This window comes from Anas acuta, chromosome 8, assembly GCF_963932015.1.
Source record: "Anas acuta chromosome 8, bAnaAcu1.1, whole genome shotgun sequence".
NCBI lineage: Eukaryota > Metazoa > Chordata > Aves > Anseriformes > Anatidae > Anas > Anas acuta.
Genome location: NC_088986.1, coordinates 5,483,248 through 5,509,207, shown reverse-complemented (window position 1 = coordinate 5,509,207; position 25,960 = coordinate 5,483,248). Strand labels below are relative to the sequence as shown.

The window sequence follows — 25,960 nt, the reverse complement described above, 5'->3', positions numbered from 1 at the left end:
GCTTCACTGCACACGTTACTTAGCTGAGGTGTCGTTATTAAACAGTGAACAAGAGACAAAACACGTAAAACTTTATTTGATCCATTTGTAGAGTTTTCTCCCTTTGTTGTAGATGCATAGGCAGATACAATGCCAAATAAAAGCAGAAGTTGTTTAACTCAAACCTAGGAATGTAAGCAATAAAGTCAGACATTTTGGAACAGAAAGGAGTTTCACATTCATGAAATCAAGTCAACATAACAGAGGCCGTACTGTACACATTTAAAACAGGCCAATAGCCGTGTTTTCCTGAAGCTGTAACACTCGCTCTGCAACTACAAGTAACAGGAAAGTAAAATACTGTAACAGACTCAACCATCTACATGTTACTTATTCAGTTACAAAAAAATGGGATTGCTAAAGTCTGTTCTGGAAAGGCGATCCAGAACAACGTAGTGCTAAGAACATGGGCAACCACTGAGCCCGTATTAACAGATTTCCAAACACCCGTTCACATACATCACATCTGATAACGCAGAACAATGCCATTCTGTGCTGGAGCAGGGCTGTGCACTGAGGTTTGCACTGCGCGAGCAGAAACGCACGGCTCAGCTGAAGTACCACAGCAGACAGGGATTTCCCATGGCTGTCACGCAGGTAACAGTGTTCTGAAAACATCACACAACTGATTTTCACGACAGTCAAGTCTAAGGCCTGTGCGATAACGCCACCCACACACAGGTACACGCTGATGTCTGGTGACACCCAAATTTCTGGGCCACAACACTGCTCACTGACAAACTTAACATCAAGAGGTACCAGTAATTTAAGACTTCAACTTACAGTTTCTGTACATTGACACAAGCCTGCTTAAAACAAACCTCTTGGTGCTCTTAAGCCTCATTGAGGGAAAATCTGCTTAAATGCATCTAGGCTGTGGTTTCCAGCAGCACTGTGGAGGCAACAATGCACATTCCTGCTTAATGGCCCCTGCAAGGCTGCATCATCTGCAGTTACACAACGACCAGTATCACAGCCAGACCAGGCACTGCTACGCAGCCATTTGTAACAGAAAGGGGACAATATATTGTATTCTCTAGAACATCAACCATTTCCACCAAATTCAGAACCTGGAGAAATTTTGTTTCTGCTTTTAAACCTGCACAGGATTTCTGCATAATCAACAAAATATGAGTTGGAGACCACACGTTCTATCCAGTTCCCAAATACTTACAAACAGCTCTTTAAACAAATCACACGTCCACAAACTATGAATACTAAGGGAGCTAGTGATAGCAATCTCAAAGAAAAGAACAGCAAAAGTGTATTAGAAACGTGAGGGACGCTGTTAGTTGTTGTGTTAGTGAATCACAGAGCAAAATCAGGTCACACTGCCCATGAGAGGAATGCTACAGACAGTGCTGAACATACCATAGTCAATAATCAACCGTAGCAAAAAGCTATGTAGTCAACATTTTCTATACAGTCATTTTTATTTGTCTGTTCTCATTTCTCAGGAATCAACTTGTTTCTGTAAATGAAGTTACAAGGCTAGAGTAGTTAATCAAGAGTGGAAAGCAGATTTTCTTCAGAAAACACAGGCTCTAACTTTACAAGCAATTTAAGACATAAAGGATAAAGTTTGACAAAATAATTGACCATGTGGTGTGTGTGAGGAAGGGTATGTCCACACGTTTTAGCAGTTTCCATCTTTCACAAACAGAGTCCTGGCCTACAGTACCTCACAAATGCTTTCCATCGTGGATATTGCCACACTGTAGAAAAAAATATATTTATTTTTGCAGAAAGGGTTGTTTGTGCATGGACATTAACAAGTACAAAAAAAAAATCAGCAGATAATTTTATAATATTTTCTCTTAACTACAACAGAAAGTGCAACACTAAAAAGGCATCTCCTGCCCACTTAAAATTTCTTATACCTTTACAAAGCTAACTCGGAATGTACACATTACATCCTAGAACACACAAATAAGTTTGAAAGTGTCGTGGCAGAAGTATGGAAAGCATGCTTACAGCTTTGGTAAGCAAAAGACACATAGCAAACACCAGTGGAAAGTGATCATGTCTGGAAACAAAGTCAAGGTGTCTGAAATCTTCACTACTACCTGAAAACAAAATCCCATGACATTTGTTGATTCTGTAACTTTATTTGCATTTAAAGACTGGCTGCTAAGCTTCTTATCTGAAGAACCACCACAAACAATCAGGAGTTTCTAGCACTGTTAGAATTAGTCTGTTCATTCCAATGGAGGCTTATTTAAATTGCTGATTGAGCCAGATTAACTTTTGTAGGAAGAGGTCCTGCTTCTTCGTGTTCCTCGGTCTTGCATCTAACCACAACAAGTGCAGAGGATGGATATCTGCTCAGTTTTTGTTCATTCATGTATTCCAGATCTCCGTAGATGCTCAGCTTCTGAAATATTTAAACAGAATACTTTAAGACAAAGGCTCTTGATACTGAGAATAAAACACATTTTGTTACGCAACTACATTCTTGGTTTTGATGGCTGTAACCCTTCAACACAAGTTAGCCCAGGCTTTCTGCATCAGCTGAAATTCATGACAAAACTATATTTGAGTGCAAATAAAAATATGAAGTCTGCCAGAACAATAGCAGATGTAGTGCTTGTGTACCATACTCTTTAGTTTGCAAATACTGCGAGTCTTGCTTATTTCAGAAGCACAGTAATCTCTCTGGGCACTAGGCACACTAGCTCAGTTGGTTTCCCTCTGATCAGACTCTACAGTGACTTCTCTTTTCATTGGTGATCCTCCTGAACAACAGCCATACCGGGTTCCACCCACATCATCCCACCCTCAGCAGAGAAAGAGAGGCTGCTTTCCAGTGAAAAGCAACCTAAAAGTTCAGAGAGCAGGGCTACAAGCCAAAGACATAACACCTAGTCCTCCTGATTAAGACTCAGAGCACCTATCGGCCACAGGAGTGAGCAAGAATTGTTCAGATATAAAATCATCATATAAACAACAAAATCTGTTTGCTAACCGCATCTGCAAAATGAACTTTCAAGTTGATCCCTCCCATGCAAACATTTATTGGCCTGTAGAAAGCTGTAACATAAAAGCAATATCACAAATAAATTCAAAAGTATTTTAAATTATAAGGTAGGGTTACCTCAGATGGAACGTACTGCTCCACAGCTGTAGCTACTGTTGCACAACAAATCCAGAGCAGCACCAACACTGACAGGACAAGTGTAGTGGTTAAAATCCAACTGGAATTTCTGTAATGAAAAGAACATTACTAGACGTGATATATTGAATACAGAAGTATGGACCTAAAAAGTTCTGCTCAATTTTGACCATATGTCCTGTGGATTCACTACTTTCTAGTCTACTTTAGAGTTCTTAGTATACAATTTAGACTTTTTTTTTTTAATTTTAGACTGGAAAGACACTAGGACTTGTACAACTCTGTTTATTGGGCCCTAAGCATCCTCCCACTCACAATTTCAAGAAAAGAGGCACAGTTCACTGATCCTTCATATCTAAACTTTAAAGGAAAAAGTCATCAGTAAGGGAAGAAAGAACCAACACACTGATCTTCAGCAAAGCTTAAAGATACAGTGGGCATTTTCAGCCTAGACACGAGACACAACAGTGTCTTCCATATCAGAAAATCGCAAAACAAAATAGAAGTGCTTTGCCCTAAAACATTATCAGAAGTAAAGAACAGGCAAAACACAGATTTGATTAAACAGTTCGCAGAAGAACTCATAAAAAATAAGTTTAGGAAACAGTCAGCATTATGTTCCACACTCAAAGCGTAGGAATTATCAACATTCTGGCCAACTGAAATGCGAAAGAGGATCAAAGTTGGCAGACTAGCTCACAAATAACGTTGGGCTAGCACAGACGGCAGCGATAACAGAAGGTCAGATACACAGATTTAACTGCTGTGCATCCTGAAGCTAAGACTTGCAGCACTGACACGCTGCAGCAGTGCCACCACGCACAGGTAGGAGCCACCGCTACGCTCCGTACAGGGTACAGTACATGACACACATACATGGAAAGACACTTGAAAAGGCTGTCGCTTCCGTGCTCTTCAAAAAGCCCTCGGTACATCTGCGAACTTCCTGGGCGTAGGTCTGCTGAAACAGATCAGCAGAAACAGCTGTCAGAAAAGCAACAGAAGTAGAAGCCCCAAACTTTATACAGTTTGTCGGTGCAGAGAACATAAAAGGAAGCTTTTAAAATGGCCCTGGCTTGCATGTTTCTATTTCCAGCAGAGGCTGGTTTCTACCACAGGCTTTGTTAAGCGTGCATAGAGAAGTATACGTCCCAATTATAATTTAGCTTTCTAAAAATTTGCTTTCATGTGCCACCTGCAATTTCTTCCTGTTTTTTCTCTCTCTCTCTCTCTCTCTCTTGCATGACACGGAACATTTGCATTTGCTCTTCCAAATCACAAAGAACAACTTACCGGCTGTTTTACTCAGTGATAAGGATCCTCTCGTGTCTCCAGTTTCCTGTTCGAGCTGTGGAACATACTGTACTTCTGGCTTTGACTAAAACAAAATACGGGGTTAGGAGATCCTGCTAGCAAGCTCCCATTGATCTTGATCATACACATTTTCAAAATTATCAGGGAAGTTAACCTTAAGACATACACCATTCACAGATTTTTTTTCCCTTGTACCAGTGCTAAAGGCAGCAAAATACTATTGAAAACTAAACACTTCTGACAGTGCTCCATTTTTTTTTTCCTGAGACTGGAAGGAGCAGAATTATATTTTTAGTAGCTAGGACACCTTAATCCTAATGAAAAAAAAGACAAGCACCTGGAATATGACAATTTTGCCATCATCTGCTTGAAGGTAGAAAGTCCATGAGGATGTTATGAAGCTCTGAGCTGAATCCATCATGTCACTCCAGAACGATCTCACCAGTGTCAGAGGAAAGAGGAGATGAATTCTTGGCATCAGGGACATTAACTGCAAATATATTAGCCATTTTTCCATTTGTTTTTATATGAAAAAGCCAGAAGTCATGTTCATGCTCACCCCACACCCCTTGTCTTTATTTCAGTCCTTAGGAAGATTTGTCTTCCGTTTGAAGAAGTTTAAAGCAGAGAAGACATGCTGAACAGAAAACAAGTAGGTGGTATTTGAAAAACATGTCATCTACTTACTTGCTCTTGCCTTAACTCAGCAAATGGCAATTGGTTCTGGCATCCAAGATGGCAAGCATATTGTTCATCAGATTGGGAGTATGCCTCAGTACAAGCTGCAAAGAAAAAGTTCCCCAAATGAGAAGATAAATTCTGCATTTTAGTTAAGAAAACATTTTCAGCATAAGTTGGATCAGAAACAAAGCAGCAGTTAAAAGACTGACAATCCTATCTGTAGGGAAAGATGTGGCAATCATTCCATGGTTAGCATTTGCTGTGAGGTCTAACGAAGGTTGTGGAATCAAGAGCTTACAGATCACGTTTTGGAAACTGAATGCAGTCAGAGCAACTGATCAGAAACGTTAAAGATAAACACAGGGTTGCAACTTGTCATTGATCCTCCTCCTGACACTGCATTTTTTCATGTACAGGCAATGTAAAATAAATACATGTATTTTAACCTCGGTGAACAGAGCTGGAATCCTAGAAGAATAGAGGAAGCTTAGGCTGACTAAATCCCTTAGAGGTAACAGCAGAAGTCCAGGTATCACAAGAAAACTGAAGGAGCATTCTCCTTTGAAAACTGCCTTGAAAATATTACTTTTTTTTTTTAAAACAAAAAATGAAGCCAGTACTTCACTTTATAGGTATCTTCTAGCAGCTGCTCACTAGAGATCATGAAGACCGAAAAAATTGAAATTATTCCCATTTACACATAGAGAAGCCAGTCAGACAACCTATGAGCTTAGCTCTTTCCCAGAACACTAGAGCTGAGATGGACAACACAACACCGCAGCACTGCTTGAACTAAAGCCTCAAACACAACAGGGACAGTAGCTTTCCGAATTTCCCCACAGTGACAAACGCACCACCAAAGGCCAGAACGCCAGCAATAAGCACAGCCTCAGCAGTGAAACATTGGAGCACAGCTCACAGCACCTGAACAGCAATTCCATGGCAAAAGTGCCACCAAACTAGTAGACGTAGAGACATCAGAAGACAGAATTGAGCAGCTCAGCCAAGATGCATCTTGCCAAGCACAGAATAATTAGTCAGGGTACCAACCAGAGTAACAGATTACAGAACATAAGCCAGCAAAAGACAACAGCCTCAGGAAGGAGAGTTAATTCAAAGTAAGCAACTGTTCAATTACCTCTACATGTGCTTTATTGCTACATCACCCTTTTTATGGCACTCTTTCTTGTATGGTTTGACAACTAGATTGACATGCTGTATCACAGCTATGCACAGTCTATGACAGACTCAAGCATTAGCCCATTTCTGGAGTATTTAATACAGTTTTGTATCACATGAACATCTTAGCATGTCGGGCTTTCTACTTGCAGACCTTCTATCAGCTCCCTGACACAGCCACTAGCCCTCTGATTTTTATGAGCTCCTGAGAAGACAAAAGCCTCCTTTGAGCACTTACTCGGTGCTTCATTATATTTGAAATATAAAGGGGACCTACTTACTAGCATTCCTGCTCTGGGTGGTTATGTCCCACCTAATCTCTGAGTAAAACTGTTCATCAGCTGCCTTACTGGATAAGTTCTACACAAAAATAATACTTTTTGGCCTGTAGAACACACATTTTATCTTCACTACGAGATTTTTGCTCTGACACGGTCAGAAGCATTTAATGGTCTACTTCAAACAAAACATACCTGTTCCTGAGGGGTTATCCGAGACCAACAGTTAAAAGGCAGACAGCACGTTACAATCTGTGTTCTTACCCCAGCTGAACAATTCACTTTCACAAACAAATTTGTTAGGAATTGTACATGGGCCTGATGTTGCACAGAATTAGAAAAGTATTGACTGGATTCTTTTTCCAGCCATTTTTTGCTTTCCATGACAAAATTTTTAAAGTGAATTTAAGTATTTGTAACTTATTTACAACTGATTACATTTAAGAAATTCAGGAAAACAGTAACACTATAGGTCATGGAAGAAGGAAAGTTGATGAGAACATACAACCCTCCAAGAAGATCTTCTCATTTCCTATATGTAACCTTCAACAAGTTGTTAAACAAAACAAGAAGCAACTGAAATAATCCCACCAATTTAATGCTGATTCTGCTCTTCCCTCCATGCACCTCCATGCTATGGGATGTTAAAGGAGCACTGAATTCCTACCTGAATCGCATTCCAGTTTGGTTCGATTCAGATCGATGCCATCATCCACAAACTGGCAAATGGAGAACAGTCTGCAGCCTCGCTGGCACGCATACAGCTCCTCTTCCTGGGAAGGAAGGCACAAGAGAAGATTGCATGCCTCCATTCAAGTAAAAAACATGAAAAAATTATGTTTTTTAGAGGTGCTATAAAAAGCCCCACACCAGAACACCATCCTTCCTCCCTTCACTGGACCTAGAAGTCAGCTAAGCTGGCGGTCTGGATGACCTGAAATAAAATCAAGCTACAACTCTTTAAGGCTGTTTGATAGCCCTTGATTTACTTCAGACAAGGCTCTCTGCTCTGTGGTAAGCCAGACCTGGAACAGCAAATCCTACTTTGCAATGCCAGTCCTACAGCTCACAGCAAAGTTACGCTGCATTTTCGAAAAAGTGTTGGCTTTAAAAATAAAGACAGTGTTGTAGAAGATTTACTGACATTCAACCACGGAACGAGCACAGTCCTCCATCGAGCAACTTCAGCACAGAACCCAAAAGGCGAGGACAAAAAAATGATTTTTTTGTCAGCGTGTTACAATATATCCACCAGACTGGTTAGAAGTACAACAGGTTTGTTGAAATAAAACATGAATTTCTGGCTGCCTTCGGTAGCGATGCCACGGCTAACTACCTATGTGCACTTCCCACAGACGATGCTCTCCCCGTTGCAGGGTCACAGCCAGCCTCCTCTGCATGAGTGCTCCGACTTCTGATCAGGAATCGGACCCATCTCAACTCTTAACTACACAGCCACTCACATGATTGCTCCCAGCCGCTTTGCAGGTGGTGAACAGACTCTGAATTAACCTAACAAAAATAAACAGACCACACCTTGCTGCATAACCCACTGTAAACGAACTGGCCATTGTTTGAGAGCACAAGTTCAGGTGCTTTAGAGGCAGAGAAGTCGAAAACGGACCACAGAACAAAACTCAATTCTAACAGCACAGGCAGGGTGGCTCAAACAGTCACACTGGTGCCAAAACCACATTCTATAATTTGATACCCAACCAAAGATAACTTTAAAAACACTTCTGTGGCAGTCTTCCACAAAAAGTCTTCAAGAAAATTGACTATTATTCTCCAACATTGATGCAACCAATTTCTTTCTACTCTACTGATAGCTTTGTGACAAATAGAACAAAGACTAATTGGAAATATTTTAGGATAATGCTTAGGCCTAATTTCCCAGATTAGTTCCTTCTCCTCCCAATCACTGCATGGAGGCACCAAGGCATATGTCACGTACAGATCTAATGCTACCTGTACAGCACACAACGCCCTGCTACTTCCCTCTGTGGAGACACCAGCACCAGCTGCTGTGTGAAAAAAGCTGGTTTTAGTTTCATGTGAAAGTGAACAGAGCTCTGTTACCTAACATTGTCACTACTTTCGCTTGCCTGCTGCCCTCAAGTGAAATCTCAAAGCCAACGTAAGAATGCCCCTCATCCAGAGCTCAGACTGCTACAGAGCTGCAGCTGATAAAGCAATATATTGCCAGTGAAAAAAAACAAAACAAAACAGGGGAGATGAGGTCACGGTGACAGCTTTTCCGCGTTCACAGCAGCGGTTCCGAGCTGCACAAACTTTTGAACCAACAGTGAACTCTGCCGCAGGCACCTGTATTCTTTAAATATTGTTCCACTGTCTCATCATGAGGTGGGAGAAACCCTGTGCAAACGAATCACAACAGGATGAGGGTCCTGCCAGGCTACTCCCTGGCTGTCTTTTACACTTCATCCTTCAAAATGTGAGAGTCACCCTGGCATCCTGGTTGGGGTCCTGGGCACTGCTGTAGCCAAACGAAGCAGCATCCTACACCAAATGAGAGCTGCCTCTTTGGGAACAGGAGGGACCTCTCCCCACACCTATGGAATTCAGAATCTGAAAGAAGCATTTTTTCGTGTTCTGGCTTGTAAGAAAAAAGTCACACTGCAGACATGTGCTGTCTGCATACAAGTTCTGTTCGTGCTAGGTGCAAAACAACCGAATACAATGATTTTCATCACCTCATTTCCTTCTGCACTCACTTTGCCACATACTTCTTATTTCACAAGGCCCTACCTGACGCACCTACAGCAGGAACACACCGCGACGAGGCCGAGCCCCCTGCCCGCCCCTACCCACCCCCTCCACCGCCACCACGGCCCCGCCGCCCCCTGAGGCCGCGCCCCGCGGCCTCCTCACCCCTCACAGCCGCCGCACGGCGGGGCCCGCCCGTACCTTGGGGTAGGTGTGCAGGGAGTAGGTGAGCTGGCAGGCGCGGTGGCAGGACGCCGTGTTGCCCAGCACGGAGTCGAAAGCCTCGGAGGAGGCGGCGGGCACGGCCCGGGCCTGGCGGGCGGCGGCCAGCAGCAGCAGCAGCAGCCCGAGGGGCAGCGCCGCCATCTTCCTCCTCCTCCTCCTCCCTCACCGCCCCGCTGACGGGACCGCCCCGCGGCCCTCTCGCGAGATCACCCCCTGCTCTCGCCCCCTCCTCCTCCTCGCGCAGCCTGCTGGGAGATGTAGTCCTCTCTGCGGCTCGGCCCCATACGCCTGAAGGGGGCTCGGCGCCCGGCGGAACTACACGGCCGCTTCCGGGAGGGGAGCGCGGCAACATGGAGCGCTTCGTGGTGCGGCGGGCCCGCTCCCCGCAGCGCCCCCGCAGCGCCCGGCCCCAGCCCCCGGCCCTGCGGCAGGCCCCGATCGAGGCCCTCAGGGCAGGTCCCGGCCCCTCAGGGGACTGGGGGGGGGGGAGGGGGGGTCCTGCGGCCCCCACGGCGGCAAACACACCTCCAAACCCTTGTGCTGTTGAGATACTCGTAGTGAAGTGTCCCTAAATGCCAAAATTTTCCTTTCTAGGGGCTGCTTTGCACCATTTTCCCTTAAATTTGACGTAACAAGATCAAATATCTTGTCCCTTCTGTCTGCCCTGAGCGGCTCTGTGCTGTGTTCCGTGTCCCGCTGCGTGCCCTAATCAATAATTCACGTATTGCAACCCCGTTAGTTGGGGTCCCTAATTATCACAAGACCATTCCGCCTTCCTAATTGCTTTTCTCGTTTTCAGAGAGTTGTGGTCGTGGAGGACATAAAGCGGTGGAAGTCTATGCTGGAGCTTCCTGGGCAGCCGAAAGAGAACCTGATCGAGGCTTTGGAGGAGCTGAAGAAGAAAATACCTTCCAAGGAAGTGTTGCTTTCAACAAAAATAGGTACAGCTCTGATCTCACCTGCTTGTTGTGTCTGCTTCGCTTGGCGGTGCAAAAAAGACCATTCCCCCAAGCTTTTTAAAGATAAGAGGATGCTTTAATGCATCCTTGCTCTGAGAAGTCCCCAGCAGAAGGGCAGCACCACGCAGAGCACAGGCCTGTGCCTGGCTGCTTTCTGTGGGACTTGGGGGAGGGATGATGTGACACTGCATGGTCCCTGCCTTTCCTGCCCGTGCAGATCGTACATGGCACAGAATATCCAGGAGTGACAGACCATCATGCTGGCCTTTTTCTTTTTGCCAGTGAGAAGATGCCACTGTTAGGCTTCTGTGGCTCTTGCAGCCCAGCACGTTCAGACAGGCACTGAAAAAGTCTCAGGAAGAGCCTGAATGAACCAAACGTGGCAAATGACAACTCAGAAACAAGGGGAAAGGGACAGATAGCATCTCCTTTTCTAAGGCAAGGGGGGCTTTCTGAGTAGAGGAGCTGCTGCAAGATCCACAGAAGCCTAACAGTGACATCTTCTGGCCAACGGCGCTACTGGTCAGAGAGAAATACCACGCTGGAAAAAGATCCCTTTTGTCTCTCAAAGGAAAGTGTCTTTGCACTGCCAAACCTGTGTCGATTGGAAAGATTCTGTTTGTATCACCGTGATGTTTGTGTGTTAAAACACTATAGCCATCACCAGCAACATCTTCCTTAAAGGCAATTTCAGTTAAAAGAAAAAAAAGTACCCTTTGTTGGCCAATTTTACACACTTTCACCAGATCCACTATCTGCGTAGAAAATTTCAGTAATATGTAAGTGTCTCTCCACACCTTGGTGATGCGAGAAAGTAATTTTCAGCTGTATAACTCAGTTCCTTGCTAATTGCTCAGGCAAAATCACTTGCAGGAGTCAATGAGTGAGAACTTCAGTCTTCATTCCTAGTAATTTTATATTTACCTTTGCATCAATGCTTTGCTTGTTCCGCTGACACTGCCTGAATTAAAAATGTTTAGCTGTTTGAGCACCAGCTTGGCTGGTATCTGGTGTATTTGGTCCCCCTACCAAAGCTGAAGGAGCTGCTGCTGTTTTCCAGGTCACACCGTGAATAAGATGCGCAAACATTCAGATCACGATGTGGCCAGCCTTGCCAAAGATGTTTACACGCAGTGGCGAACTTTCATCAAAAACCATTCAAACAGGCCCTCCATAGAAGTCAGGAGTGATCCCAAGACTGAGGCTTTCAGAAAGAACGCACGGAAGCTGCTTTGTGAAGCCCTGGATCTCGAGGTAGCGTTAAACTTTGGCTCAGAGGGTAATTCCTTGTAGGAACAAGCTGGACAAGCCTTTTTCAGTCATAGTTTCTATAAAGCTGGTCCTGCTGGCGGAGTGGGGACAAGAGTTCCTGTATTCAGTGATTCTCCCCATGTCCCCGTTTATCAGCATTTTTGTTTTAAAGGTAGATTTTTAAAATTATTATTATTAACCAAGTAAACGTGCTAATTGTAAGCGAGGCGTATATTGCACATTTACGTAACCAGCCAACAGAATAGCTGCGTATCTCCTGCAGCCGGGCTGTACAAGAAGTTAGCAGAACAAAGTTTTCACTGTTACTTATCAGCAGTTAAAACAACACTGGGACCTTCTGGGTGTTTCATATTTAAGTAATTAAACATTTGTAAAGTGACATCTGTTGCGAAAACACAGAGGCAAGGTTGACAATATATAAAGTGGCGATAAATACCAGATCCCTCTGGTATCTTTAAGTAAATGAACAGGATTTTACTGTAAGGCTTAATGACTAGTCTATGAAACTCTGTAATAATTATCCTTTTAATTTATTCATTAGTTATCCTTTAGATGGCAAGAAAAGTGATAAGCACTCGAGTTTCAAAGCTGTGTGTTTGCTTCTATGAGAACAACCTCTCCAACTTCCCATCCACCTGGACTGAGGCAGGACAAAAGAATGACTTTTTGTGGGAATGCCTCAGAATGATTTTATGAGGAGTTAGTTCCCTTTTGCTGGGCTGATGGGTCAAGTTTAATTCGTGGAAGGCAGCTCTGCGCACAGCAATAAGGCTGCTGGTAAAGTTTGAGCCAGTGGGACATGAAGGCTGTGATATCACCCTCAAACAAGTAGTGTTGTGTAAGGCAGGACAAGGCAGAATCACCTCAGAACAGGACTCACCTGAAATTATGATGAGGAAAGCTGCCCTTCTGGCTTGCAGCTACCACCGTGTCTGCAGAGGGAGCTTATATCAGCATGATGAACAGCACAGATAGGACAGGGAGCCACAGAGGTCCAGCAAATGGAAAGCAGGGACACCTGAGAGATTGATGAAGAGGGAGAATGGAGGCTGAATGGATTCAGTTGAACTTCTAGTGCAGACTGGCAGAGGGACAATTTAATGATGGGTAGCAAAAAGAGGGTAAAAGTGTTGGGAAAGGACTTGGAGGAATACTGGCTGGCATGCGGGAATCTCCTGTATGTGAAGCATGGGAGATTCCCTGTAACAAAAGGCAGAAGTGAAATTAAAACAATTTCTTGATGGGCAGGGGATTTTTTTCTAAGCTGTGCTAAATTACAGGTTTTGGCACATGTTGAAGCAATAACTACGTAATTAACATTTAGTAAATCCCTTTCTGCGTTCTTAATTATACCTCCTTCCACACACACAGAGCCCACATTTCCCTTTATAGCACCAGGCAGAGTTGCCAAGTGTTTGGCGTGTCTTAGAGTTGCTGTTGGAATCGGGTTTAAAATAGTATCCAAGGTGCCTTATATCAGTGAGATCAAAAAATGATCGTAATGGAGACAGTACAGCGGAGCTTACAGCTGTAGTTCAACTGGATACCCAAAGCTAGCTGCAGATTAGTTTCCTGTCGTGATGGCAAAGCGCTGCCACCCAGCTGGAGATGTGAATATGTTCCCTGCTACTGACCGTGTTGCTGTGTTCCTTAATTGCTAGGGTGGAATTAAATTGTTCTTCCTGTTGCACTTGTGATGAGAAGTAGATTTCCTCGAATCTATGCTGATTAATGAAGAAGCGCTGAAAAACACCAAACTCCAATTTCAATCAGTCGGTCTCCTTATTAAATGGAGAGATCTAATTTTATACTTTGCTGTTTTCAGATTGATCACCCACTGGCTGAAAATATTGAGCGAGAAGCTTTTCATCTCTCTTCCCGTCTCATTAGCACGCCGTATCGCAGAACGGTGCGAGCTCTTGTCTTCTCATTAAAGCACAAACCTGAAATCCGAGCAGAAGTCAAGACTGGCACGCTCACTGTCCCCGCGTTTGTACAGAGCCATAAAAAGTGAGGTGTCGTGCTTGCTGCTGAACGAGAACTTCATGTGCCTGCATCTCCGTGGAACCGGGAACCCTTTCTGTCGTAAGGGGCGTGCAGAAGTGCTGACGGTGTGACTCATTTGGCACTGCTCTATTAGCAGGGCTGCTGAAGGCAAGAACTACTAATGATGAAAGTGGTGCTGTAAATCCGAGTTGGTGGAAGTCTGTAGGGTTGTTGCTCAAAGATTTTCTTCTACTCCACTGTATATTTTCCTGCTAAAAAGCCATCCGTGCAGACTCACCTGTTTGCTATGTCTGTTGGTTTGTCATGCCTCAGTTTGGCTCCATCCCTGAGATGGGTCTTCAGGTGTAATTATTTGAATAACATTTAACAGCTTTGTGCTGGGCTGATAGGAAATTGTGGGAATTCAGGGCAATTGTTCCATGGGAGGGGATTCCTAGAGGATAACTGCAAATCCTGGTTAACCATAAATCAGCCAAGTCTGCTGTAGCTGGACCCTGAATGTGGCAAGAGCTACCTGTTTACCCAAGCCAAGTGACCTCCCCTGCATTCCACAGTGAGATACAAAATGGGTTTCAGTAGTTCTCTATCCATCCTTCCATAGGCTCAGTCAGCCTGCAATGGTGGGCATTTTCTGAAACCCCGGGGTGGAAACCAAAATGCCCTGGGGTATAGGTGCTATCTAATACCTCTGCCTAATGAGCAACTCACTCAGACTTCCATACCTCCCTCAGGATTAAAATCTGGTGCTTGTTTTAGTGTAACATAAAAAAAATAAAATGAAATGAATTTTCTAAATTGCAATTAGGTTGTAAGGAAAATATTCCATGTAAAGGCTTTTTTTCCTCCAAAAAGAACGTGTTTCAGAATGATTGTGTAAACAAATTTAAGCAGCAAACTATTGTATGAATTTCTCCTGGTTATTAAAAACTGAAAATCTTGCCTTTCGTACTTACTCTGATTTCTTTAGTGCCACAAGTCATCTTGTTCTCTGTGTGCTATTATTAAGGCTGTGACAGGCACAGCCTTTCTCTGCTGGTAGGCAATAAAGCGCTCTCTGTTCTCTGTGCTGGTACAAGGGACTGGCCACAAACCATTTTCCGAGTTAACAGGGGCGAGAAGTCTAGTATAGCATAAGGGAGTGTGCTTTCATCTGTCATGGTCAGCACTCTGATCTCAAGAGAGTCACTTAAGGACAGATAATGCAGTGGGAAAACTGCCCATCAGTCTGTGTTCACGTCATCCTAAACAGGTCAGTAAGTGTATCCCTGAACACTAACAAAAGCTAACTTACCTTAAATGTTGAACTCTGTAAAATTTATTATGTAATTTCAGGTTCTCTTAATAAGATCTAAACCCTGTTTTGTTTGCTTGGGCCAGTGCAAGAGCAGTTCTGTTGTGTGTGCCGCTAAGGTATCCTCATAGCTGGGTTTTCTCAAAACCAGTGCCCTGGCTGAGCCTAGGTTTGAAGACATTTCACTGGTAGAAAGTTAAGAATAGGTGTGTTGGAGAAAGTACACCACAAACTGGCAGCCTGAGTGGTGACTATAGGGATAACGCGTCAGTGAAGGTGTTTATACCTGATGACCAGTCTGTAGGAAGAGATGTGAAACCCCTCAATTTCTTACAAGCGATCAGATCCATTTCCCACGTAAGTAACCTCAGACTGCACAGCTGTAAGTGAATTCACGTGTCTTGGACTGTCATGAAAGGGCTTCAGGATCAATGAGTGTCTTAGGTTTTGCTTCCAGAGCTGCAGTGCCATGACCTGCAGTGTTTATTTTCAGCTTTCTGTTCCTGGTGCTGGGCTGCGCTGTCTATATTTAGGTAATATGTGAGAAGCACAAATGTGGGAAATGAGGAACTGCTGGTCCTTGTGAAAGCCAGAGCAGAGAAGTTTCCCACACAGCTCAGGTGCACCAGCAGAACTTCAGCCTACCTATGTGGTGCTGTGCCTTGGATTGCAAAACTCATCTTGTGGAGAGAGTAAGGAATCACCCAAAAGGCTCAACCTGTCTGCAGGTAGCAGCTGCCTGTCCCCACTTGGAGTTTGAAAGCAAACTGCTCTACAGCAGTGGCAGTTCTGAGAACAACTCAGCAAAATCCGCTTCTGTTTTTACAGGTTAGCTCCGGGAACCCACTGCAGTAGTGAGGAGGGATGGGGATGCTTTTCTGTTTTACTAGTAAACAGTCCTGGGGCAGGGATACCATTCACAACAGCACTGTAAAATCTAAAAACAAGGTCGATGTGGACATCAGCAAGAACCTACCATGGCCTAGAGTACTTTCTTTGCAAAACCTGCTTGCTTCTCAGCCTGTGCACGTTAGCTTTCTACATGGTGCCCTCAGAGATAGCAGCTGTCAGCTGCTGTTAACTTAGGGATGCAGTCAGCTGCTAATTAACTGCAGGGATGCAGTTACTGCATACCAGAAAACTCGTCTAAATTTCCTCAGTTTAAGGGCTAATATTTTCACAACTTGTTTTCTAAGGGACCTAAGCATATAGCTCTGGGTCCAGCTCTTGCAACCTGATGTTGAAGCTAGCAGCAACGTTTGGGATGAAGATTTGCAGGCTGAGCATTGCACACGACTGACTGGAGGGACTGGAAGAGATCTCCAAGGGCTGGGCTTGAGATGTGCAGCACAGGGGGAACCAGAGAACAAGGGAATGGTGTGAGGACAAAACCAGGAAGGAAGGTGGGGAAAAAAAGACAAAAACGGAGAAGAAAAAGCAATAGGCCAAAATAGAGCTTTATTTTCTCAAAGAGTGATGCTGAGTGTGATGAGGGGATGCTCAGCACCTCAGTACTCAGCAGCCAAGTTTTTAATTACTCTATAAAGACCAGATTTGCCCTCGCTGTTGGAAGTGAGCTGATGGGTTTGAGTGCCCTGCCATGTCCCTGTGCCAGCAGCACTGATGAACCATGGTTCAGGGACACGTGGGGCCTGCAGGACCATCCCCAGCTTGGTTTCTCCCACCACAAGGGTCACACACCCAGCTGGGGGGCAAAAAGGCCCCTCGTGCATCCTGGGCTTGGGTCTCACTGATCTGGCTGTGCACTTCTGCTTTCGCCTCTGGTTTTACCCTGGAGCTGCTGTGTGGTGGCAGCCGCAGGGTGCCAGGAAGACACTTGGCAAAGGCAGGGACTCCACAAGCTCCTGTCTTCATGCTGGGGAAACCCTTTCAGCTTAAAAGGAGGGATGGAAGATCTGAGCCGTGGCTCCCTTGGGCCGTGTTTCCCCGGTGCGGTGCCTTTCAAGTAGCTGGTGCCCTTTTATAGGGGAGCATTAAACCAAGGAGGCACCCAAACTACAGAAAAGGCGCTTCTTTTTTCCCCTCTTCCTGCCAGATTAAGCACAGCCCACACACTCCTTTCAGATGAAGACTACACGAAGCTGAAGGATCTGTAGATCCGAGCAAAAAGAAGGGAAGCCCTTCCCGGAGGTGAGCAGCGATCCCCATCAGCAGGCGGGGGAAGGAGGGCTTCATCCCGCTGCAAATTGCTTGGGCGAGAGGAGAAGGGAGTAGCCGAGACCTCCCCGTCCTTCCTGAAAGGCAGCACGCGGCGCCTCGGTGTTTTTCATCTTCCGAGAGGCTCTTCAAAGGTTTCTCCACAAAGAACCCAAACTTTCAGATCTCCTTCGCTGGCAGCCCGGCAATGCGAAGGGTTTGCTCGGCTGGTGGCTGGCCCTGTGCTGGGAGGTGCTCAGACAAGGAGCAGCCCCAAATGTCCTCGCACATCCCCCCCGTGCCCCTTCCCTGATGAAGGGGAACCACAGCCCCCTGCTGTCCCCACCTCCCCCTGCAGTATTGCAGCTCTTGAGGTGGGGACAGACCCAATTTGGCTCACGGAGCCGACAAAGAGCTGCAAGAGCCTGGCCAGGCGGCTCCCGAAACCCCAGAGCTGGGTTAAAAAGAGCAGCAGGGGAAACTGAGGCACGGAGGTGCCCCGGCAGGCTGGAGGATGCAAACAGGGGGAGCCCACGCCAGGGTTACGCTGCAATTAATGACGCGCTAATTCTGCTGGCAGTGCGCTGAACAACATCTACGATCGCTGTCAATTAGACTAGATTACGGGATAATCCCTGCTAATTACATATTATTACATACCGAGCAGTTATCTCCCCATAAAGGGTGCCCCTCTGACGGACAAACCCTCTTCTTTTAACGCAGCCAGCCCAGATGGCAGAGCCCTTTTTTCCTGCAGCCAATATTTTCCTTCAGCCGAAACGCTCACGCTGCAAACACCGCGCTCTTGTCCCGGGTGGCAGGAGGAGGAGGAGGGTGGCCGTGAGGGGCAGGGCCAGCCCAAAAAGAAAGGCAGGGGCAGCCTCAAAGCCAGACCCCATGGAGCTGCCATGCTGCCAGGGCTGGGAGCGAGCACCCCAAGGGCTGTGCTGTAGCGGGGAGCCCTGCCAGCACCCAGGGGTGCTCAGGCAAGGCTGTTGGCAGCTCAGGGTTTGGGGTGACTTGCAAGGCGATGCTTTCCTTCAAATAACTGCTCCCCACATCCCCCAAACGCCCCCGTTTCACCTCTACACACCAAAACCCCCAGGAAGCATGGGGGGGGGAGGACGACCTTGCTGTCCCCATGGGGCAGGATGGCCGGGAAACGGGAGCGAGCGCTGCTGCAAATAAACCGGGAAACAACTCCCGGTAAACGCCGCCGTTGCATTTTTAATCGTCCATATGCTTGCTCCATTATGTCTCCCCAGCTGGCGGGGCTGACGGCGGCTGCCTCCTCATCTGTGCCGCCGAGGGTCTCCGGCAGGTACCCGAATCTGCAAGGTGACAGGGTGGCAGGGGGCTGGGGCTGGCCGTGTCCCCGCGCTGTGCCCACCTCTACCCCGGTGTGCTCGGGGAAGTTGGTATTAAACGACCCCAAAAACCAGCAAGCAAGGAGGTGAGAGCCTACCAGCTCCCCGTGCCGCCGCCCCGGGGCAGTCGCTATTAAATGAAATGCAGAGGCTTGCTCCAGGAGGGGATGCAGGTTTGGGCGGGGAGAGTGGATTAGAGGAGCAGAGCTGCCTCATTCCTGGCATTCCTGGAGAAGGGAAAAAATAAGATAAAGAGGGAAAGCAGGTTCGGAGCCAGACTTCACGGCCCCTGCATGGGACATCAGCTCGCTGGGGCTGCCGGTGTTACAAACCCCGGTGTCCTGGATAACCCCAAATGTGTCCTGCACAGGGAGCACCAGCGTCTGCTCGGTATTTTGGAGCTGTTTCCTCTAAAAAGCGTCTTTTCCCCGAGGCAGACGGTGCTGCTGCATACTGAGGCACACTCCCAGCCACAGGGTGTGCTTGGTGGGAAGGAGAAACAGCCCCACCGAGGGACCCACTGCAGCAGCGGGGTCTGTGCCCAGCACCAGCACCCTGGGCACTGCTGGGCTCACCGAGGAAAAAGCTCTCGCTGGGTATTTCATGGGGAAATCCACCAAAGAGGGGTTGCCTGCTAAGGGGGGAGCACCCAGCCAGTGCTCAGAGGGTTTTCTTTCTTTCTGCAGCCACCAAGCCCGCAACCGTTGTATTATTACCTTGAAAGAAAGGCGAGGATCAGCAGAATTGTGCCCCTCGGGCCACATAAATCCCCGGCAAGCAGAGTGTGCGACACATCTGCTTGGGAAAGCATCGGGACGGCGTTAGCTTTTATGGCCGGGTTAGCGTGCAAACCTGGACCTTATAAACCACCGCTGGAAAGGAGACGGACAAGGCACCAGATCTAAACAGCACCCCAGCTGCTGACCATGCCCTTGGGAGTGCGCGGCATGCCCAGCACTGGGCAGCCACAATAAAAGGTGGAACAAATCCCTGTGATTACCCAGCACCTCGCATCCTGGGACTCGCCGTCCCCTGTCACGCTCGGCAGCTCGGCGAGCACCCTGTGCACAGAGCCCCATTGATGGCCAGAGGTTGTCCAAGGCCAGGAGGGTGGCAGGGAGCCCAGCCTGTGCTCCGGCCCCGTGCCCCGGCTGGCTACAAGGGGCTTTTGTCCAGCCTGGGAAGTGCCAGTGCAGTGACCTGGGGACAGGGAGGGGACGTGTTGGCGGCCAGCTCCTGTGTGCAGGGGCAGGGGACACTGGGGCTGGTCCTGCACCATGCCCCTGGGATGGTGCCCCTGGGTGGTCTCCAGCCTGTCCCTGTTTTGCATCGGGGCAGGACAAGACATTTCCCAGCCTTCCTTACAGCAAAATCCCAAGGAGAGAGCGATGCTGAGCTGGAACTGGCAGCATCCAGCCCCCAGCGAGGGGTCGGTGTAAATCAGAAGGAGCCAACCCATCGCCCTGCTTTATGTAAGAGCCACTTCCCCGGGTGCTCAGCGATATCTGCCCCCGGGTTTAGGATTGAGGGGCACACCGCTCTCCTGGGCACACTGGGAAGGAGGAAAGCACAAGGGAAAGGACAGATTGCTCTCATTTTCTCCAGCCTTTGGGTGGCTGAAGCGCTCAGGTAAGCCCTGTGAGAAGACGACACGTGGAGAAGCAGTGGGGAGCTCGAGGATGAACACGTCTCGTCACATCCCCACCGCTCAGACACCGCATATGGGCACCGGAGACACCTCCCCGAAGCACCTCCGTGCGCTGCACCCATCGCTGCGTGCCAAGGGGAGACGTCGGCGTCTGCAGCCGCCTCCAGCAGGGATCCATGGCACCCACACAGGCACGGATGGGAGCACGGAAAATATTTGTTGGAAATATTGCTATATTTGGGGGGTAGTCTGTGCGCTCAAGAATTCAGCGAGAAATAATTGACAGGATTATTTGCAGCCATCGGCAAACAACGTTACTTTCCCGAAAGTAGCGGCACCAGAGGGAAAATAAATGGAAGCAGGTGCGGGAAGAGTTACGGAGCACGAGAAGTGCGTTCCCGAGCCAAATGGACAGATTGAGAGACAGAGGAAAACCGATGGGGAAGGGAAGCGGCTGCCTATTGCCCAGATCCCTCAGGCGCGGGGAGGAGGTGGAGGCTGGGCTCGGGCTCCGTTTCGGGGCCTCCGTCTCAGCAGCTGTGTTAGCGCTAAGCCTGGGCTGAGGGAAAATTTTGGGGGGCATTTCCGAGCTGAGCAGGGACGAGTTCGCTACAGCAGCACGAGCCCGACCACGGCGATGACCATGAGGAGCCCGGCCAGGATGCAGATGCTGATGAAGACGATGTCGCTGGTGTCCTGGCTCCTGGCCTCGCGGGTGTCCGCCCCTCCTGCCTCCCTCTGCTGGGCCTCCACCAGGCTCTCGGCCTGGCTCAGCCGGTGCGGGCCGGGGCCGGCCATGAGGGTGACCGCGGCCTCCTTCCTCTTCGGCTCGCACTGCACCTCGTACCGGTGGACATCCTCCTGGTCACCCGCCGAGAAGTCGATGTAGAGCATGCTGACGATGATGTTGGTGTTGTTCCGTCTCTGCAAGACAAGGGATGAGGCTCCTCAGGGCTCAGCTCCATGGGGCAGCTCTGAGCAGTCTCTGAGAGGGACCAGGGCTAACCCCTGCCTGGCTGGCTCTAAGGGAAGGTCTGCCAAGCCTTTACCTGGGACTCGGTGCCGCAGGTGTCGAAGCGGGTGTGTATCTTGAAGTTGGAGCCGACCACGTGGGCCGCACAGGAGGGCATCCCCAAATAAATCTTGTTCCTCTCCAGCTGGGCCAGGGCCCGCACGGGGATCTGGATGTGGAAGTCTGTCCGCGTGCAGCTGACGTTCATGGGCACGACTGTTGGGGCAGAAAACAAGAAATGGGTGAGGCATTGCTGGCATTTCCCCAGCTGTGCCACCTACAGAGACCACTGCAACTCGGCCCAGAGCCACCACCGCTGTCCCCATGACACACGGAGCTGGTGGTGGCACTGGGGCCGGTGGGGACACCAGCATCACAGCTTTGTTGTGCCTCGTGTGGTCCCCACCACCACTGCCACAGCTCTGGCTTGTGGATCAAGGCAAATAAATGATTCTTCAGAGGAAAAAAGAGCTACACCTGTAATGTAGAAAGTGTTATTTGATACAAAACACAGTCCCTCTCCATCGCTCTCCCCCTGGCACCCTGTGTGGCTCCTCAGGGTGCAGAAAGCAGCGGTGCAGGGAGGGCAGCAGGGAGGAGAATGCCCCACTCCTCTAAGGTTAATCCTCACTGAGCTCGAACCAAGCACTTGGGCAGTATGAATTATTGAATTATTCCAGCTCCCTCTGAATCCTGGCCTTACGAAACTGGTAAGATGCAATAAAATCAATATGAAAAAACAGTGTCACTTTGCTACACTTAGTGCATTATAAAACCATTAGAAGATTTACCAAATAACTAAAGTGCATTAGATCAAGAGGAGGAGGAGGAGAAAATGGATCCTCTCTCCCGGCGTGAAGGCTTTCATGCAAACGGCCGTAAATCACACACGCCCTGCCCAACTCACTTCATGGGCCCAGACAAAAGGGAAATATTTGCATGGACTAAGAGCTGTGGAAGCGGAGATGCCCTGTTTTTATATCTCCATGGTCCTGGGGATGATATGTAGCCCTGCTGGGTGCCTGGTACGAGCTCTCTCCCTCTCAGGTTGTAGAGGCCTAGGGGAAAACTCCATCCCCTCTCCGACTCCCACAGCCGTGTGCTCCAAAATCCCTCCTGCTACACTCTAGATGATGTACAGTTCTGCTGCTGCTTGAGCACCTGGCTCAGCAGCCGCGGCTCCTGTGCTGCCGTGCGAGCAGCTCTGCAGGATGCTGAACCCGGGTCCACCTGTGGATGCCGAGGCTGCTCCTCCGCTCTGTGGACCCGAGGCTCATCCTGCGCCGAGCACAGGCATGAATCATCCCCGACACACGGGTCAGCTCAGATGTAATTATCTTGAAATACAGCGAACGTCATAAATTCGCTGGCTTTTGCGGAAGCTGACAAATCTCTGCGCAGCGTTCCTCCCGCTTTGGGTGCGTCGGCTGGGAGATGGGGCTCAAATGTAGTGGGGATGAGCCCGTGGGGCCAGCGGGGTCCTGATCCTCCTGTGCCGCTCACAGTGGAGGAGAAAACAACATTTCCACCCACGGCTGTGCCATGCAGGGCACTTGGTGGCCTTGGGGCAAGCCGCGATGGGATGGCACAGCCACAACGTGACTGGTGTTAATGCATGAGCTGGTACCTGAGTGCTTGGCCACCTCCCCTGGCTCCTCCATCCCCTAAAAGCCCCCTGGCTCTTGCACCCCACCAGGAGGAGCGGACACCTTACCTCCAACGTAGGCGAGGGAGAAGCCCCTCTTGGCCGTGCTGCGGTCCGTGCGGAGCACCAGCAGCAGCTGGTGGCCACGGGAGGTGACAGGCACCGGGCTGTCGCGCCCGCACCACGTCCCCAGCAGCGAGGCGTTCTCGGCCCCGCCGTCAAAGGCAGACAGGCGGTCGTAGTCACAGCCTCCAGTCAGGCTGCTCCGGGCCTCCAGCTCCAGGTCCAAGAAGAAGATTTTGATCCGGTAGCCTGGGGGCAGCTGGATGCTCCACTGGCACTGGAGGTTGTTGGGGTAGAAGTTGGGGTACTGAGGGCTGGAGAAGTTCCCCTTGATGGCGGTGTAGATTTCCTGGCACTCTCCTGCTTGGGGGGAAAAGAAAGGAAAGCTGAAGCCTCCTGGCTGCTGAGCACTTGTTTTATTGCTAAAGCCTGTTCTACCCTCCACATTACTGCTCCTCGGCCTTGTGTTTGGCCAATGTCCACCCATGAGTTTTGGGGGATGGCAGCAACGCAGGTAGTTAAGACCATGGGCAGTGTCCTACAGGGGAAGACAGGGGGGACACTTAACCCATGGCAAATCACGAGCAATAAGAAGGGCATCTCTTGTTTGAGAGAAAGTCAAGCTAATGCCTGGAAGAGCCATAATGAAGCTATTTGCTTTGCATGGTGCTCTATAACTCCCACCATCACCTCATGAGGTCTCCCCAAAGATCTCCCCTTCAGTATCATCTCCTTGAGCTGCCGCAGGAGGGAAGGCACCACAAACCACCACCCCTCCCCACATCCGAACCACCCCCTCCCCACAACCTCTACCCATCCCCTCCAAACCCTGCACCTGAATAGAAATGAGCCTTGAAGCCCCTTCCCACGATGTTGAAGTCCGACTTGAAGAGGACGAGGAGGTGCTGGGTGGAGGAGACGGTGCGGGGTGGCCGGGCACTGCCGCAGTAGCGACCCAGGCGGGGGGCAGAGGCGGTGGGGCCATCAAAGAGGGCCACGTAGTCGAAACCACAGCCCTGGCCACCCTCCATCTGGAAGTCGGCAAAGACCAAGGTGACAGGGCCACCAGCTGCCCCGATGCTCCAGCGGCACTCGGCATCATTGGGGTAGCTCTCGGGGTACCGCGGGCTGGTGATCTCCCCAGACAGCCCCGTCAGCTGCCCGCCGCAGGCATCTGAGGCACAGAAACTGAGGTCAGAGGGAGGACGGATGGACAGACAGACGGACACATCCCCCATCCCCTGCTACCTTTGCGGTAGGCGGCGGCGAAGCCGCGCTTGGCCACGTGGCGGTCGGAGCGGAAGACGACGGCCATGACGTGCCAGGCGGAGGCGAAGGGCGGCGGGGTGCTGTGGCCACAGAAGGTGCCCAGGAGGTTGCCCCGGTCGCGGGCGGCCCCGTTGTAGACCTGGAGGTAGTCGTAGGCGCAGGCGGCGTGGTACTCCAGCTCGAAGTGGCTGAAGGAGAGCAGGACGGAGGAGCCCTCGGCCACCACGATCAGCCACGTGCATTCTGTCTCGTAGGGGTACGGCCCCGGGAAGTTGGGGCTGGAGAAGTTGCCGGAGGGTGCTGAGAGCACCCCCCCGCATTTGATGCCTGGGTGGCAGGAGAGAGGGGTGGGAGGTAGATGTGACACCCCCTCTTTGAGGGAAACCCTAAAAGGATGGTGGCTGGGCAGTGGGACAGGGTGCACAACGCCAGCTCCATCCCACCACCAGAGCATCCACAACTGCTTTGCTAATTACTGGGGAGAGGTGACTGAGCGATGCGGGGCTGTGCTAAAGGACTGAAGTTATTGAACTAAACTTCCAGGAGGGAAGCCTGCAGGAAGGGGGAGCAGCTGTGGTGCAGGCAGCTGGGTAATTAGGGACTCGGTGCCTTTTTTTTGGGGGGGAGGGATGCTGCCAGTTAGCGAGTTGCTGGGCTGAGCTGCCCCCCTGGTCCCCCAGGTACTGTGCTGTGTGCTGAACCCACCCTACACCCGAGGGGCACCTTGTACAGATAAAATGTGGGTTTACCACATACACTGCAACTTTTATGTGTATATATACACATCTATATGTGTGTGTAGGTATACATACACAAATGTGCAACTCCACGAGCTAACAACCCCTTCAGCAACGTGTCTGTAACCGCAGCCAGACAATCCCTAACTTCAATCTTCAATAAAACCAACGTGATGCAGCAAGACAAGTGCACACCCACCTCACACACTTGCACACACCTGGATGGCTCCCGGGCTGGATCCTTCCCCCGGCCACCCCGGTGTCCCTGTGGTGTTCAGGCTCTTACCTGTGCTGGGAGCCACCCTGAGCACCCCGCAGAGCAGGGCCAGCGCCGCCAGGCAGCCCGTGCCCCCGCGCCACATCCTCCCTGCGCGGGCAGCACTCCCGTCACCGGTGCCCGAACATCCCTCCAGAGCTGTCTGTCCAGGAGGGAAAAAAAAAATAAATACGGGGAGAAATAAATAAAAAGCAGGAGGACTGCAGAATTAATAGCGGAATGAATAATTCATCGCTTGTTTGAATTAAGAGCGGCAAGGTAACTTGATCTATTCCTCCCTTCCTTCACTCAGTTTTAATGATCTGGATCAAATGTCCCAAGGATTTACACTATACCAGATACCTTGTCAATACACTATATTTAGAAGAGATATTAATGTTTCAGATATGGTGTATAACGGCAGTAAGTCTGGGCTGACAATATGCCCTTAAGGGGCCATGAAAATAATTTAGTTCGCCAGGCAAGACAGCGAACCAAAATGGGAATTTCAGACTCACCACGGAAAAGTACCTCAGGAATTAACGTGATTTATACTGCGGCACTCACTGCACAAAGCCAACTGTTGATAAAAGCTGGAGAAACACCACGAGTGCTCTGGCCCTGCTTTGGATGCCCGGCCGTGGCTTGGAGGCGCGATGCTGCAGTGCCAGGACCTCACCATCCTGCAGTGGATGGAGGGCAGAAGATGCAAACCTCCCAGC

General features: G+C 49.1%; 3 protein-coding genes across 5 annotated transcripts; 1 reads left to right on the top strand and 2 right to left on the bottom strand.

Moving 5' to 3' along the window:
* Positions 1 to 54: 54 nt before the first annotated feature.
* Positions 55 to 9,745, bottom strand: TMEM59 (transmembrane protein 59). 2 transcript variants are annotated; one of them, XM_068690064.1, is made up of 8 exons: positions 9,532 to 9,745; positions 7,271 to 7,376; positions 5,153 to 5,247; positions 4,803 to 4,955; positions 4,445 to 4,529; positions 4,028 to 4,112; positions 3,134 to 3,242; positions 55 to 2,413 (listed from the first exon to the last, which is right to left on the bottom strand). In XM_068690064.1, the coding sequence occupies exons 1-8, from the start codon at positions 9,694 to 9,696 to the stop codon at positions 2,258 to 2,260; spliced, it is 954 nt and encodes a 317-aa protein (XP_068546165.1). In that variant the 5' UTR covers positions 9,697 to 9,745; the 3' UTR covers positions 55 to 2,257. The 2 variants fall into 2 exon arrangements, with proteins under 2 accessions (XP_068546165.1, XP_068546166.1); XM_068690065.1 differs by having other exon boundaries at positions 4,028 to 4,109.
* A 103-nt stretch (positions 9,746 to 9,848) lies between these two features.
* TCEANC2 (transcription elongation factor A N-terminal and central domain containing 2) lies at positions 9,849 to 14,732 on the top strand. 2 transcript variants are annotated; one of them, XM_068690066.1, is made up of 4 exons: positions 9,849 to 10,007; positions 10,355 to 10,496; positions 11,575 to 11,768; positions 13,612 to 14,732. In XM_068690066.1, the coding sequence occupies exons 1-4, from the start codon at positions 9,906 to 9,908 to the stop codon at positions 13,798 to 13,800; spliced, it is 627 nt and encodes a 208-aa protein (XP_068546167.1). In that variant the 5' UTR covers positions 9,849 to 9,905; the 3' UTR covers positions 13,801 to 14,732. The 2 variants fall into 2 exon arrangements, with proteins under 2 accessions (XP_068546167.1, XP_068546168.1); XM_068690067.1 differs by having other exon boundaries at positions 9,866 to 10,011; positions 10,359 to 10,496.
* Positions 14,733 to 19,682: 4,950 nt separating this feature from the next.
* CDCP2 (CUB domain containing protein 2) lies at positions 19,683 to 25,466 on the bottom strand. The gene is made up of 6 exons (XM_068690069.1): positions 25,269 to 25,466; positions 24,225 to 24,572; positions 23,812 to 24,150; positions 22,983 to 23,336; positions 21,306 to 21,484; positions 19,683 to 21,180 (listed from the first exon to the last, which is right to left on the bottom strand). Exons 1-6 carry the CDS (start codon positions 25,342 to 25,344, stop codon positions 20,866 to 20,868), a joined length of 1,611 nt encoding a protein of 536 aa, XP_068546170.1. The 5' UTR covers positions 25,345 to 25,466; the 3' UTR covers positions 19,683 to 20,865.
* Between the last annotated feature and the right edge of the window lie 494 nt (positions 25,467 to 25,960).